This window comes from Nylanderia fulva, unplaced genomic scaffold (genome assembly GCF_048542155.1).
Source record: "Nylanderia fulva isolate GAGA-0341 unplaced genomic scaffold, ASM4854215v1 Scaffold87, whole genome shotgun sequence".
Taxonomy (NCBI): Eukaryota; Metazoa; Arthropoda; class Insecta; order Hymenoptera; family Formicidae; genus Nylanderia; species Nylanderia fulva.
In genome coordinates, this window is record NW_028190993.1 from 362,080 (window position 1) to 380,454 (window position 18,375).

Sequence of the window (18,375 nt, forward strand, 5' to 3'; positions counted from 1 at the left end):
AATTTCAATCACTTTGACTTTGTTTGGGCCAAGGATGCACCGAAACTGGTTTGCGAAAGTTTTCAGGATTATGAGAAAAGATAATATAAATAATACATTGGCAACAAAATTAAAAAAAATTAATGTAACGCGCTCAATCTTTAGCAATAGCTACGTTTTGATGACAGGTGCAATCAGTAATTTTATGAATTGTAAACTTATATTTTAGTATTATATAGAATTAATATATACAGAATAATTGCAACAATACTTTTTAAACAATCTGTTCCAGCGATGTATTTAGAAAATAGCTCTGTAATGTAGTATAGTTTATAATAATATGTAATAATTGTAAGAAAATACAGACGATAACGATATCAATAGCAATATATAACAAATATGTTTATATTAGTATCAATTTAATACAGTAATCAATTTTATACCAACAGCATGTGCTTGTCGATCTGTCTATATATTTACGACGGTCGAGACATAAAATCAAATTTGATTTAAAAAGAAATTTTAAATGTATATAATTATTCTATCAAATCATATTACAATAAAATTATATACTATATTTTATATACCTTTTTACAATATAATTGTATATTTTTATATGTATGTATATAGTATTATATATTTATTGATATCTTATTTACATAATTATACACCAACTAGATAAATTTTCGCGAAAGTAAATAAACGTTAAATATTGATTAATAAATAATTTACCGTTGAAACATTGAATATTAATTTCCCTAATTGATTAATGTTTCTTTAAATATATGTTTAAATATTTTTTTTCGTTTATTAAGTTTTAATTTTATATCAATGTTTTTCAATATATATATATATATATATATATATATATATCTTTTGATGCAAAATACGGAAACTTTCATGCATTTTCATTTGGATGACATTTATAAAACATTAAAAAATTATATATAATTATATATAATTACATAATAGGCCATATATACTATTGGATTTACAACTAACACAGATTTTTATATACATATTTCTATATAATTTTATATTGTTATATATGATTGTACATAAAAAAAACTTTTTACCGGATTCTCAATAACAACTTGTGACTCAGCACCATGCAAGTTTGTTTTACACTATACACTTTATTAAAAAAAATTGGAAAAGATGCACATCAGGGCCACCATGCATGCGCCTTATATATAATGATGTGGCATTCACCATAAAATGGAGCAGATGCAGGTCTTACTGGCACCACATTTGCGTCTTCCAAATCTTTCCCAAGTTGTGACGTCAGCGGGCAAACCGTGACGATTCGAGAATGCCGGGTCAGTTCCTGAAATGGAATGCAGCCTATTTCTATGAGACTGAAAGGTCAGGGCCACACAAAGGTCCAATGAAAATTTCTGCGAGAGGACAAATTAATGCGATGAAATTGATCGGAATCACGTTAATCGTATCATTTTGCGATCGTCTTGCTGCAGCTCTGGCGGATACGATCCCTAATCGAAATGTATTGGAGGAAGCAACATGGACCACATGGAAGCAACGGAACAATATCAAAATCAATCCCGATGTTTTTCTCAGCACGGTAAGTTAAAATTTTCATTATGTAGATTAGTTTAATTTCTTTAATGCTATCAGTAAATGATCGAAAATGATCTTACGTCGAAATTGCCACTGTTATTCGGTGGATGTTTGTAATTCGGTGATTAACAAGAGATTAAGATCTATATTCTCTTTGAGTGATGAACAAATAATGAGTTTTAAAAAAGCCCTGGACTTGTCGAAATCTATAGTCCTTCCGTACATCAAGGGTTTAAGTGAGGCTGTTCGTCGGATTTTAAAGAACATGGATTGGGTATTCTTTATACGGTTCTCAAAAAGCTTGACACTTTGATTGTAAAAGGGAAGGATCAACTTTTACGTGGCAGGAGAACGAATGTTGTTTATAAAATTACGTGTAATTAGTAATTACTATACGGCAATGCTATATTGGACAAACCAAACCCTATCTGGGGACACGGATTAGAGAGCATTGTATTATAATAATATAAAAAAGCACGAGCAATCACTCTGTTATTAGTAACAATGGGGTTATGCTTAATCATGAAATTGATTGGTCGTTGGTTTCTATTTTGCATAATGAATGTAATATTAAAAAGAGAGAAATCAGCGAAATGATTTATATTAAAAAACACAAAGATGCTATTAATTTATAAAGGGACACTGATAATTTTAACGCTATTTATGACATGATTCTTAACGTATTCTAATTATCCTTTACTTTGTTGTTTTCTTTTTTATTGTTTGGATTATGTTTATTTCTCTTTTTTAACTTCTATATATTTGAGATATTTTTGACTAATATCAGTTTATGTTGTGCTTTTACTTATTGTTAGTGCACACGGTTAAATGATGACTGAATTGTTATTTACGTATGGTCATTTACTAGTGTTCACGCATAATTTATTGAAATTAATTCACATATAGTCATCATATATGTATATTGTGTAATCTTTTGTACAACATATGTATATCAGGTTTCTATTATATTTTTTTATATTAGTGTATAATTTTTTATATTATTATATAAATATATTATTTCAAACTTGTTGTCATATTTTTGTTATATAATATCACATTGTCTGTTATGTAGTCTGAAGAGGACCCAATTCAGAATCGAAACGTTACTGAATAAATAAAGTAATTTTTCCATCATTAGCCGGTTTGATCGTCTAAAGAATATCAACCTTGATTTTAATTAAAATTTACGAGATTTAAAACATAAACATAAAAAAGATTCCTTAAAAATCTGTTTTTAAAATTATTTTTGTCGAGCGTCATGCTTTTATTCTTTATACATAGAAACATATCCCTGCAAATTACATCAATTATATGTCAACTTTTATTTATTAACGTCTATTTTATTTTATTGTAAATATCTTAGAATTATTTGCTAGTATTAATTACTATAAATATTAATGGAGTTATTAATGTTTTATATTTATTACAGAATTACGTCACATTATTTCGAAAGTAAAAATATGCATTTTGCACAAATTTATTGCAACTTTAGGTCGATTTTATCTTTCTTTCTTTAAAGTATTCATTTTTCTTCCAGCCGGAGATGATAAAAAGAACAGGTTACCCCGCCGAAGCTCACGTTATAACGACAGAGGATGGCTATCTTTTGACATTACATCGTATCCCAGGTGGCAAAAATTCTCTACCTGTATTATTGCAACACGGTCTTGTTAGTAGTTCCGCCGCATGGATCGTTCTTGGCAAAGGCAAAGCACTTGGTATGAATTTAATTAATTTTTTTTTTAATCCAGATACGAATCCAAAACTTTTTTCTATTCTAGAAATATTAAAATATTATATATCTTTATATAAAGTTATATGATTATATGTTATATGAAAAAAATAACGTAATAGATATTGCAAAGAATGTTTATTCTTTTTTGTCTTCTAGCTTACCTACTAGCAGATCAAGGATACGATGTCTGGCTGGGAAATTTCCGTGGTAATGTCTATTCAAGAGCGCATATTTCCTTATCTCCGTCAAACTCAACATTTTGGGATTTCAGGTACATAAAATCAAAATTTAACTTTGAAAATGACATCAAAAACGTAGCACTGGATGAGCTTATTTATGATTCCTAATATATACATATAATTTTATATGCATACATATTTTTTTCTATATGTTTATACACGTGTATATATATATATATATATATATATATATATATATATAAAACATTTTCCTCTAAAAGCTTAGTTTTTAGAAGAATAGAGGTGTATAGATGGTCTGGGACACCCGGTATATATATATATATATATATATATATATATATATATACATATATCCTTATCATAAATATCGTGTGCTGTCTAGAACATTTCCTTTTTTTTTGGCAAAGTTCTGAAAATATTGTATATTTCCGATATCTGCATTTTCTTATATGCAAATTAGTATGTATAATGTTTCTTAAAAAGATATATATGTTCACACACATATTATGTATAATATGTATAAATTTATATTATACATATATTATATGCGGAAATATATGTATGTATTTATATTTATATGACAAAACATTAAATATTTTATCAGCTATCACGAAATGGGCATCTACGATTTACCCGCAATGATTACATTTATTACGAATATGAGATCACAGTCATTGCACGCATACATTGGTCATTCGATGGGCTCAACTAGTTTTTATGTAATGGCATCAAGACGTCCGGAAATCGCTCAAATGGTACAAAAAATGATCGGCCTCGGGCCAGCAGTTTTCATAAACCATATAAAAGGTTTGCTACGATATCTTGCTCCCTTTGCAAGAAAGATTCAGGTAAAGTATGTAATATACGTTTCTACATGCAAATTTGTTAAAAATTAATTTATTTATGCGAAATAATAGTTAAAAATAATACCTTTTGGTTAGAATAAAAAATATCTTCTATTCACATACTAAATGTATAAACACACCATTTTTTAAAATTTAAAATATAATTGTAAAACAATAAATAAAAATTTATGTGGTGTGAGTGGCTTGATATCAATAATTCTTTACAAGATTGAAATAAATAATCAAAACAAAAGAATTGCATTTTTTAACTAACTAATTTCAGATAGATTTTATTATAATCATAATTTTTTATTAATACAATATTTCAATTAACATTTATATGCAAATTATATCATATGTAATTATTATTTAGAAATTATTATTACAAAATATAATTATAACAAAAAATGTACAAATAACATATTACTTTCCAATTTTAATCTTTATTTTATGTGTGTAGAATAAAATGAATATTTCCGAGTAAAATTAATTGGAAAAGATTTATCTCTTATCAATTTAATTTAGAAACAAGACAAAACAACAAAAATTTAAAGATTTATAAATAATTAATTCTCTACATTAAAAAATTTATTTTTTTGTTTTACATTTACTATTGCTTGTTTCTGTCACATATTGAATCTTTTTAATTAAGTTTGGAAAGGTTTTTCGAAAGTTACAATTAAGATCAAAGCTTCCATAAATCATATCAATTTATTAAATAATTAAAAATTGCTTGAAAATACATTAATTTATTTTCTCAGAATTATCGCTAAAACTTAAAGAAAAAATTAGACTGGCAAGTCAATTACATTACAATATAATACAACAGATCTTCAATTACAGACATTGATGGAAGTTTTATTTCACGGAGAATTTCTGCAGAGAGATTCGACTAAATTTTTTGCGAAATTATGCAACCAGAATTTATCCACGCAAGAATTTTGCCTCAATGTGATATTTATGATAAACGGTTTCGACTACGAACAATTCAATTACGTGAGTAGTATAATTCTACCATTGAAATAAAATAGAATTTCGTCACAATCAAAGTTTTGATCATATTTTACTTTACTTTTCGGTTCGGATTTTGCTTACATGTCATTTTTGTTTCCTACTTGTTAGAATCTGTTACCTCTCATCATGAATCACATCCCTGCTGGCAGCTCAGCTAAATCATGGATTCACTACACTCAAGGAATTCCATTGGGAACATTTCGCGAATATGACTACGGTCGCGAGAAAAATCTGTTGATGTACAACTCAGTGGAACCTCCGGATTACGATTTAACCAAAATCACGGTACCAATCGCTTTGTTTTACGGCAACAACGACTGGTTGGTCAATCCTGTCGTAAGTAACAAAAAAATAGGTATTTAAATAATGAAAATGTATATACAAGATGTTTCATTTTAAGTGATACAATCGATTTTTTTAGAAGTAAAACATTTTCTATATAAACATTTTTTATATAAAAGTTGAAAGGTTTTTGAGAGGGACATAATATCGTGACCTTGAATTATCCTTGAATGGCGTTTTTCAATGTCATATAGTTGCTAGTTGTAAATTATTTATTTTTTTATCAAAGAACTAGATATTTTTTTACATTAATTGATTCTTCCCATTATATTGTGCAAAAGTATTTTTGAGTTATATAAATATACAACTTTTTATGTCAAATATTGCGAGGAATCGATTATGTAAGAAAAATAAAATGGGTCTGATAAAAAAACTAGGTTGATTTCTATATTTATTTATCTAAATTTGAAATAATTAATTGTATTAGAATGGAACACCCTGTATATACATATATATATATATATATACACAATATAGGTATGATTTGCAATAAAACTATATATAAATCAAGCTTTATACATAAAAACGGAAAATAGTTATAAAAGATGACACATAATAATTCACGAAAACATTTTTTAAGGATGTGATGAGGTTGTTTCGTTTACTACCCAACGTAATAGATTTATATGAAATACCATTGCTCAATTTTAATCACGTGGACTTCCTATGGGCCAAGGATGCGCCAAAACTCGTGTACGAAAGAATTTTCCAGATCATCAAAGGAAAGAATTCAGATAATATTACGTCTCGATATATAGAAAATTATAAATAATAAGATAAATATTAATTGTTAAACCTTTAATAAGGCCTACGATTTACAACAGCTGCAATTGTTAATTTAAAAATTATAAAAATTAATAATATTTGATTATAATTTACTATTAGTAATAATGCGAATTAGAATAATACAAATGCAATTATAAGTGTAGTATTTTTTAAGTATTACTACAACACATAATATTACAATCCAATGACAGCACACATGTTTAAACAAAATGTCTAAAAATTAAAGACATCTAATTGTTCTTAAAATATCTAATTGTTCTTTAGATATTTTAAAAATATTTTTTGATTTTTTATACTATTCGGAAATTAACTTTTCAACCATTCTATGTATATCGAATGAAACGTATTTCTCGTAACAAAAGAAAAAATTATCTAAATAATAGTTATTAGATTTTTGTTTCCAAAATTTACAAAAAAGGAAAACGAATTCTAAAGAGAGTTATACAAAAATATGTTCCATCTTGTTTCACATTCTCTTCGTTTTTGTACACATTGCTTTAATGCAACATATATTTTTTCATACACTAATATTGACCCATGATTTTTGAAACGTGATTACGTTAATTTTGTTTTAATTCTTATAAGAAATAAAATAAACAATGCAATTTTATACAAAATAAATTTCATACAATTTTTTAAAATTAAGGAATTTTAATGTGTGAAATTAAATTTTGATCAATCAATGTGCAAGTTAAGCTTTCTCTACGAGGAAGCCATAATTGAATTAATATGACGAAAAAGCAATATGCAAATTTTCTTTTGTTTTACTTGCTGTATAATTCCGACAATCTATCTTCTACATAAGTATATAAATATATATTTTTATAATGCCCTATGATCGTATGAATAATAATTCTATTATGCTTGTTTTCTTTACTTTTTTTTCAGTTGGTAAAAAATAATTGTTAACAAAATGACAATTCATTTTCAACAATAAGTACCGTGTAAAGAACAAAATTGTGCGCAGTCGTACTTATCTTGCTCTCGCGCGTTTTACTTATTATTTGATAATATATATATTTCGATACTTTGGAAAATTTTCGTGTCGTTCGTTTCTTTTACTTTTCCGTTAATTAAATTATTTTGGTAGAAATTGCCTAATCGGCGCCATAACACTTCCCGATAAAAATTTTTTTATATATAATCATATATAACGATTTAAAATTATAAAAATATATATGAAATTATAATAAAAAATATATAAATATATATATATATATATATAAAATATATATTACTTATGTATAAAATATATAATTTTATATATAAGCATATAAACTTCTGTAATAGTTATGTTTAATTATATACAATTACATATATAATAAGTCATATAAAATTATATATAACTATAAATAACTTACACAGAATTTTATATATTTTGGTAAAATATTTGATACACGCTGGCTTAAAAAATGCGTTTGTTTACCAACATTAATATATATAACAGAGAAAAGTATAGAATCGAAAGGATCTGAATAGCTCAGCTGGAAGAGCAGTCGCCCGGCAAGTGAAAGGTCTCGGGTTCGATTCCCGATTCAGCGATTTTCGGATCTATATTTTTCTCTTGCATTCATTTATTTATTTTCCGTAGGTGGGTTAAAGGGGTATTGAAATTAAATCTCAAAATATGAGATTATTTCATATTTAAAATCATGGCCTTGTCCAAGTAAAATTTGGTGCCTTGTGCACCGGTATTTAATTCTAACGAAAAATTATTTAGTTTCGTTAGGATAACGCATTGTCATCCGCGATTTGGCTCTTGTTGCCCGTCTTATACGTTAAATTTATATTTATATTACAGAGCCTTGTTAAAACTCTTATATTTGATACACGCTGGCTTAAAAAATGCGTTTGTTTACCAACATTAATATATATAACAGAGAAAAGTATAGAATCGAAAGGATCTGAATAGCTCAGCTGGAAGAGCAGTCGCCCGGCAAGTGAAAGGTCTCGGGTTCGATTCCCGATTCAGCGATTTTCGGATCTATATTTTTCTCTTGCATTCATTTATTTATTTTCCGTAGGGGGGTTAAAGGGGTATTGAAATTAAATCTCAAAATATGAGATTATTTCATATTTAAAATCTTGGCCGTGTCCAAGTAAAATTTGGTGCCTTGTGCACCGGTATTTAATTCTAACGAAAAATTATTTAGTTTCGTTAGGATAACGCATTGTCATCCGCGATTTGGCTCTTGTTGCCCGTCTTATACGTTAAATTTATATTTATATTACAGAGCCTTGTTAAAACTCTTATATTTGATACACGCTGGCTTAAAAAATGCGTTTGTTTACCAACATTAATATATATAACAGAGAAAAGTATAGAATCGAAAGGATCTGAATAGCTCAGCTGGAAGAGCAGTCGCCCGGCAAGTGAAAGGTCTCGGGTTCGATTCCCGATTCAGCGATTTTCGGATCTATATTTTTCTCTTGCATTCATTTATTTATTTTCCGTAGGGGGGTTAAAGGGGTATTGAAATTAAATCTCAAAATATGAGATTATCTCATATTTAAAATCTTGGCCGTGTCCAAGTAAAATTTGGTGCCTTGTGCACCGGTATTTAATTCTAACGAAAAATTATTTAGTTTCGTTAGGATAACGCATTGTCATCCGCGATTTGGCTCTTGTTGCCCGTCTTATACGTTAAATTTATATTTATATTACAGAGCCTTGTTAAAACTCTTATATTTGATACACGCTGGCTTAAAAAATGCGTTTGTTTACCAACATTAATATATATAACAGAGAAAAGTATAGAATCGAAAGGATCTGAATAGCTCAGCTGGAAGAGCAGTCGCCCGGCAAGTGAAAGGTCTCGGGTTCGATTCCCGATTCAGCGATTTTCGGATCTATATTTTTCTCTTGCATTCATTTATTTATTTTCCGTAGGGGGGTTAAAGGGGTATTGAAATTAAATCTCAAAATATGAGATTATTTCATATTTAAAATCTTGGCCGTGTCCAAGTAAAATTTGGTGCCTTGTGCACCGGTATTTAATTCTAACGAAAAATTATTTAGTTTCGTTAGGATAACGCATTGTCATCCGCGATTTGGCTCTTGTTGCCCGTCTTATACGTTAAATTTATATTTATATTACAGAGCCTTGTTAAAACTCTTATATTTGATACACGCTGGCTTAAAAAATGCGTTTGTTTACCAACATTAATATATATAACAGAGAAAAGTATAGAATCGAAAGGATCTGAATAGCTCAGCTGGAAGAGCAGTCGCCCGGCAAGTGAAAGGTCTCGGGTTCGATTCCCGATTCAGCGATTTTCGGATCTATATTTTTCTCTTGCATTCATTTATTTATTTTCCGTAGGGGGGTTAAAGGGGTATTGAAATTAAATCTCAAAATATGAGATTATTTCATATTTAAAATCTTGGCCGTGTCCAAGTAAAATTTGGTGCCTTGTGCACCGGTATTTAATTCTAACGAAAAATTATTTAGTTTCGTTAGGATAACGCATTGTCATCCGCGATTTGGCTCTTGTTGCCCGTCTTATACGTTAAATTTATATTTATATTACAGAGCCTTGTTAAAACTCTTATATTTGATACACGCTGGCTTAAAAAATGCGTTTGTTTACCAACATTAATATATATAACAGAGAAAAGTATAGAATCGAAAGGATCTGAATAGCTCAGCTGGAAGAGCAGTCGCCCGGCAAGTGAAAGGTCTCGGGTTCGATTCCCGATTCAGCGATTTTCGGATCTATATTTTTCTCTTGCATTCATTTATTTATTTTCCGTAGGGGGGTTAAAGGGGTATTGAAATTAAATCTCAAAATATGAGATTATTTCATATTTAAAATCTTGGCCGTGTCCAAGTAAAATTTGGTGCCTTGTGCACCGGTATTTAATTCTAACGAAAAATTATTTAGTTTCGTTAGGATAACGCATTGTCATCCGCGATTTGGCTCTTGTTGCCCGTCTTATACGTTAAATTTATATTTATATTACAGAGCCTTGTTAAAACTCTTATATTTGATACACGCTGGCTTAAAAAATGCGTTTGTTTACCAACATTAATATATATAACAGAGAAAAGTATAGAATCGAAAGGATCTGAATAGCTCAGCTGGAAGAGCAGTCGCCCGGCAAGTGAAAGGTCTCGGGTTCGATTCCCGATTCAGCGATTTTCGGATCTATATTTTTCTCTTGCATTCATTTATTTATTTTCCGTAGGGGGGTTAAAGGGGTATTGAAATTAAATCTCAAAATATGAGATTATTTCATATTTAAAATCTTGGCCGTGTCCAAGTAAAATTTGGTGCCTTGTGCACCGGTATTTAATTCTAACGAAAAATTATTTAGTTTCGTTAGGATAACGCATTGTCATCCGCGATTTGGCTCTTGTTGCCCGTCTTATACGTTAAATTTATATTTATATTACAGAGCCTTGTTAAAACTCTTATATTTGATACACGCTGGCTTAAAAAATGCGTTTGTTTACCAACATTAATATATATAACAGAGAAAAGTATAGAATCGAAAGGATCTGAATAGCTCAGCTGGAAGAGCAGTCGCCCGGCAAGTGAAAGGTCTCGGGTTCGATTCCCGATTCAGCGATTTTCGGATCTATATTTTTCTCTTGCATTCATTTATTTATTTTCCGTAGGGGGGTTAAAGGGGTATTGAAATTAAATCTCAAAATATGAGATTATCTCATATTTAAAATCTTGGCCGTGTCCAAGTAAAATTTGGTGCCTTGTGCACCGGTATTTAATTCTAACGAAAAATTATTTAGTTTCGTTAGGATAACGCATTGTCATCCGCGATTTGGCTCTTGTTGCCCGTCTTATACGTTAAATTTATATTTATATTACAGAGCCTTGTTAAAACTCTTATATTTGATACACGCTGGCTTAAAAAATGCGTTTGTTTACCAACATTAATATATATAACAGAGAAAAGTATAGAATCGAAAGGATCTGAATAGCTCAGCTGGAAGAGCAGTCGCCCGGCAAGTGAAAGGTCTCGGGTTCGATTCCCGATTCAGCGATTTTCGGATCTATATTTTTCTCTTGCATTCATTTATTTATTTTCCGTAGGGGGGTTAAAGGGGTATTGAAATTAAATCTCAAAATATGAGATTATTTCATATTTAAAATCTTGGCCGTGTCCAAGTAAAATTTGGTGCCTTGTGCACCGGTATTTAATTCTAACGAAAAATTATTTAGTTTCGTTAGGATAACGCATTGTCATCCGCGATTTGGCTCTTGTTGCCCGTCTTATACGTTAAATTAATTATAAATATTATATGTGGAAATATATATGTATATTTATATTTTTTATGACGATACATCAAATATTTTATCAGCTATCACGAAATGGGCATCTACGATTTACCTGCAATGATTACATTTATTACAAATATGACGTCACAACCATTACACGCGTACATTGGTCATTCGATGGGTACAACCAGTTTTTATATAATGGCATCAAAGCGTCCGGAAATCGCTCGAATGGTACAAAAGATGATCAGCCTCGCACCATTAGCCTTTAAAAACCATATGAAAAGTGTGATACGATATTTTCTGCCCTTTTTCAGTGAGCTTCAGGTAAAGTAATATACGTTTCTATATGTAAATACTGTTAGAAAACAATGCATTGCAAAATAACAGGTAAAAATAATACACTTTTTAAAATAAAAAAAATGTCTCGTATATATATATATATATTATATGTGTAGACACATGTTTTTAATATTATTATAAAACAAAAAATTGGAAAGCAAAAATTTATATTTGAATAGCTGGACGATAATTTTTGAATTACAAGATTGAAGTATGTAAATAATTAAAATAAAAAAGTTGCATTTTTTAACTAATTACAGATATTATGATTTAAACTTTTATTGCAAATGTTTGATTGTTTGAATGGAAATTTATATGCAATTATCATATAGAAAATCAATTATTATCTAATTATAATTATAACAACAATAGTTATAATTATCACATGTATTTCGTAGCAAAATTAAATAAAAAAAATATGTATCTTACATAATTCAAATAAGAAAAGTAAGGATTTCCTTTTTTGAAAAATTAAAAAAAAATGAATTCTAAAAACTAAAAAATTAATGTTTTACATATATATATTATTGTTTGTTTTTATCATATAATTGAATCTTTCAAAATAAGTTTAGAGATGTTTTTCAACTTTCTCTGTTTTTTTGACAAGTTACAATTAAGATCAAAACTTCCATAAATTATATTAAAAATATATTAAATTATTAAAAATTTATTTATTTATTTTCTCAAAATTATCATTAAAACATAAAAAGATAAAAGAATGGCAAGTCAAATTATATCACGATATAATACAACAGATCTTTGATTACAGAAAATGATGGAAGTTCTGTTTCGCGGCGAATTTCTGCGGAGAGATTGGACCAAATTTTTTGCGAATTTCTGCAACCAGAGTTTAACGACGCAGGAGTTTTGCGTCGAAATGATGTTCCTAATATACGGTTACAACTCTGAACAATTCAATTACGTGAGTAGTATAATTCGACGATTGAATTACAATTCTATCGCAATCAAAGTTTCAATTGCGATCATATTTCACCTCGACTTTTGGATCGGACCTTTGCTTCCATGTTCTTGTTTCTACTTAGACTCTGTTACCTCTCATCATGAAGCACGACCCAGCCGGCTCCTCGGTTAAGACACTTCTTCACTACATTCAAACATTTCAATCGAGAAAATTTCGCGAATATGACTACGGTCGCGAGAAAAATCTGATGATGTACAACTCGGTGGAACCTCCGGATTACGATCTATCGGAAATCATGGTACCAATCGCTTTGTTGTACGCCAACAATGACTTGGTGGCCGACCCTGTTGTAAGTAACAAAAAAAAAAATAGGTATTTACATAATGGAAATATATACAGGATGTTGCATTTTAAGTGATACAGTCGATTTTCTTGGAAATAAAATATTTTTATATAGAAAAATGTTCTATATAAAACTAAGTTACTAAATTTGGCTCTCTAAATCAAAAATTAATCGTTAAGTAAATGGCAATAAAAGTCTGGCACCGCACGTTAGGTGTAAATGTGTCGAAAATTAATTAACTTAAGTTATAAAGGCAGTATTTATTATTTAAATCTATAACAATACAGTTTATCTCAACAATAATCGTGAACATTTCGGACCCTTCTTAGAACCATCTTTAGCGCTACAATTATCAAAAATATCAAAATATAAAAAAAGTAAAAAGTTTGTTTCCTCGCAGTAAACATTATCTGAATTAACAATTCAATAAAGAAACCGTCGGTCCGTAGCATGGTTAATCTCAAATTTCTAAATGTCATCACCATATTTTAATTTATTCTTTTATTTTTATTTTAATTTATTCCGAATATTTAATTGCGTTCTGATCATGTGTATTATAAGTTACGGCTATTTGTTGTCAAGGTCCGATTGTTTTTACATTATGACCTTAGTGCAAGATCTCATCATGGTGTCCTTGATTAGTCTATTCTTGGCTTATCAACCTTGGAGGGATTTAATTTTGGGACGTCATGGTGATGACAATTAGAAATTTGAGATTAACCATGCTACGGACCGACGGTTTCTTTATTGAATTGTTAATTCAGACAATGTTCACTGCGAGGAAACGAACTTTTTACTTCATTCTTTTTGTTTTGATATTTTTGATAACTTTAGCGCTGAAGATGGCCTTAAGAAGAATCCGAAACGTCCGCGATTATTGTTGAGATAAACTGTATTGTTATGGATTTGAATAATAAATATCGCGTTTATAACTTAAGTTAATTAATTCTCGACACATTTGCACCTAACGTACGCCAGGCTCCTATTACCATTTACCTAACAATTTTTTTCTATATAAAAGTTGAAAAATTTTGGAGAGAGATAATATCGTGACCTAGAATTGACTTTGAGTGGCGTTTTTCAAGGTCATGTAGCTGCTAGTTGCAAATTATATACTTTTGAAGAGAGCTATGTATTTTCTTTACACATGAATTGATTCCTTTCATTACTGTAAAAGTTTTAAGGTAAAATATTGAATACTATGTATTTTATGTTGACATTTCATAAGTTTATGTCAGATTAAAATTTACATGTTATTAAAATACAATTTTCAACTGTAAGATAAAATATGACGTAGATTATTCACTTTTTGGCCATCTTACCCTTGTAACTTTTTATTTCGAATATTGCGAGGAATCAATTTATATGAAAAAAATAAAATTGTTTTATTTAAACAAAACTATAGTTTTGTTAGATATATAACTACAGTTTGTTTAGAGATCAACCTATAGGTCTATAAATGATATCTCGAAATGATCTATTTTAAAATATAATTAACTGTAAAACATCCTATATATATATACCCAGATAGTAGACCCCTTATAAAAATTTATCACTAGTAAATCCAATTAATCATTTATTTCGAATATTTAAATTACTGTATATCAGTAATCTAAGTATTCGAAATATATAAATGATTAATTGGACTTACTAGTGATAAATTTCTACAAGGGACTGAACTCAAAAACGTCAAAATGATATTATTTTAACGTCTAATGACATCAATTTGCTACTTGAGTATGTACATAGTAGAGATTGATTTGCGATAAAATAGTATATAAATCAAACTTTAGACATGGAAACGGAAAAATAGTTTAAAAAAGATGGCACAAAAAATAATTTGTTTTTTAAAGATGTGAAAACTTTTTTTTAAGGATGTGAAGAGATTGTCCCGTTTACTACCAAACGTAATAGACCTATATGAAATACCGTTGCCTAATTTTAATCACGTGGACTTTGTATGGGCCAAGGATGCGCCAAAACTCGTGTACGAAAGAGTTTTCACGATCATCACAAAGGAGAATTCAAATGTTACGTTTACGGAATAAAGTTACATTTATGGAATAACGTCGATATAATAAAAATAATAAATAATGAAATAATTATTATACGTTAAACATTTAAAAGAGCAAGAGATTGATGACAACTGCAATCGTTAATTTTAAAGAAATATAAATATTATAATATTATAATATTGTATTATTACTTATAATTAGTACTAACACAAATTAGAATAATACATGCATTTTTAAGCTATTGTTCCGTCTAATAATGTATTCGTCGCGATGGATCGAAAGTTTGGCTGAAATATGACAAATACACAGAAATGCATTCAGTAAATTACTCTTGAATATATGAAGAGTATTTAATTTTAAAAACATTATTTCTCAATATAAATCTTACACTTTACAAATTTGTAATGTTTCTATAAAGCTATAAATGTATATATTTTCTATATTACTATTAATAAAACTGTCACTATACAGTGTAATACTATTGTAATAATATTGATCCACAAATTTCGATTGAAACTCTCATCTCTCATATATAAAAGATACAAGATAAAATTTTATAGAAATAGTACATTTTTTTCAATTCAAAATTTTCGTTGAAAATGCAATTAATTTAAAACATTGATAAATAATAACTAATAGCACTCAAATTATTTTTAGCTATTGAGGATAAACTTACGAGATTTAAATTAGATACAATATAAAAATTACGTTATAATTCAAACAAACTTTCTTATAAAATCGTATAAAGATGAAAATAGTTTGCATCACAAATACAATTACAAGATCCTGCCATTTTATTCTAAGTCTTTGAAATTTATAAAACTTGCGATAAAACAAATAGGAAACGATATGCTGAAAAAAACAAAGCTCATTTCTTTGCATGAGATAAAAATTTTGCGACAAAGGAGGATGTTAAAAAAAGTCGATTTCCCGACTATCGAGTTCCATGGGTATCTATGAACCATATAAGATGTAAAATAATGGTCTTTTTTTCTAGATCCTTGGGAAAAGTATTGAAAATCTATCAGAACTATTGAAAATAGCGTCATTCGATCAATCTGAAGACAACGATAAAATCGATGACATGAATGAATTTTCAATCAAACCAAGTTCTGGTTAAGCACTTATCAAATAGTTTTCCAGATCAATAATGTTTTAATATTGGGATCGCAAAATTCAAGATTGCGGATCCAATATAGTAGATCAGTATTGAAAAAAACTAGATTCGAGGATATAGTTACTTCCGAATAAAAGATCTGATTCCACATTTAAATACATTATGTTTTTTAGTTTTTTATTTAAATATTTTTGTTTCATTGTTGAATAAAATTATTTAGTTCTAACATAGAAAATATGAGAACTATTAATATTCTCTATGTTAGAACTAAAAAAATTCTATTCAACAAATAAAACATAAGTAATTGTAAGCAATCAATTGAGAAACAAAAATATTTAACAAACAAATAAACAAACTAAAAAACATAATGTATTTGAATGTGGAATCAGATCTTTTATTTGGAAGTAACTACATCCTGGCATCTAGTTTCTCTCAATACTGATCCACCATATTAGATCCGCAATTTTAAATTTTGCAATCCCGATATTAAAACATTATTGATCTCAAAAACTATTTGATAAGTTTAACTTATCTTGGTTTGGCCAGAACTTGGTTTGATTGAAAATTCATCCATGTCATCGATTTTAGTAGTCTTCAGATCGATCAAATGACGCTATTTTCAATAGTTTTGATAGATTTTCAATACTTTCCCCAGATCTCTAGGAAAAAAGACTATCATTTTTACATCTTATATGGTTCATAGATACCCATGAAACTCGAATTTTAGGTTTCATCGATAGTCGGGAAATCGACCTTTTTTAACATCCTCCTTTATGGAACATTAATTTTAATACAATAATTAAGATTATTATTGAACTATTGTGTAACATACATATATTAGTATTGTTATATGCCTCGGGACAGGTCGCACCAAATTAGGAATAAAGATCCGAGGCGTCAGGAAACGAGTCGGGTCAAATCCTTTTCCACGATTAAAGTACTTATAAAAACGGACCGCGTTAGCTATGATTGCATATATAAATCATATAAAAATAAAAAAATTACAGTTTTGTTATCGACTTTTTTGTATCAGTTCGTAACAATACTTATTTAATAAAAAAGTTCTGCAGTTTGTCTATGCATGAAATATAGTATACGCGGTAAGGATAATATGAAGAATTATTAGTAAACAATTAAAAGTGAGATTGCAAGTCTAATAAAAAAGTTATATATTAAAAACATTTTCACGCGTATGTGTTGTATACGTGCATATGTTTAGATATGTGTGGTGCTAACCTATCATGTGTATATGTGTATACGTGCATGTTTACCATAGATATGTGTGGTGCTAACCTATCGGAGTTCCGATGTCGATCGCGCGAGAAACGCAAACGCTGCGATGAGACACGCACGAAACCGAAATTGCCTAAAGTGCAAGCGAAGCAAAAGGACTTCTGCTTGCACTCAGGTTTTGACCGAGAGGGCCTGTTGCCAGGCACTCCTTCCGATCAAGAAACTTCCCAAAAAGCGACGTTATAAAAATGAAAGAAGAGATATGCGCTCGAGGCAATTGCCGTTGAGTCGTAGAGATCGTTAATGAAAGGCAATAACCAAGTCACCACGCGAGTGTCAGTATATTTGGATATTATGTACAAATACAAATAAGTGAAAGTATAATTAAAAAAGCCAAAAGTGTATATGAATTTGAAAAAAAAATATATTAGCCAAATCATAAAAGGTTTCCATCAAATTTTGATAACATCCGAAGACTTCTTTGACACACAACAGTATATTATATATTTTTTATTTCACTTGCTGTACTTCTGACAATATATTTTCTACACATATGTATATATAAATATGTTTCTCTAACGTTCTACAATTATATGATTACTAACTCAAGTATTTGTTTTTTTCTTCCTCTTCTTTTTATTCATCTGATAAAAAATAAATGTAAATAAAATGGTAATGTATTC

At 28.9% G+C, this 18,375-nt stretch overlaps 1 protein-coding gene across 1 annotated transcript; it reads left to right on the forward strand.

Annotated features, from left to right (window-relative positions):
* Positions 1–1,399: 1,399 nt before the first annotated feature.
* Positions 1,400–18,301, forward strand: LOC114943222 (lipase 3-like). Its single transcript, XM_085489551.1, has 9 exons — positions 1,400–1,561; positions 3,095–3,275; positions 3,449–3,563; positions 4,097–4,340; positions 5,181–5,333; positions 5,460–5,687; positions 6,274–6,348; positions 13,106–13,333; positions 15,202–18,301. The coding sequence occupies exons 1-9, from the start codon at positions 1,400–1,402 to the stop codon at positions 15,373–15,375; spliced, it is 1,560 nt and encodes a 519-aa protein (XP_085345677.1). The 3' UTR covers positions 15,376–18,301.
* The last annotated feature ends 74 nt before the right edge of the window (positions 18,302–18,375 follow it).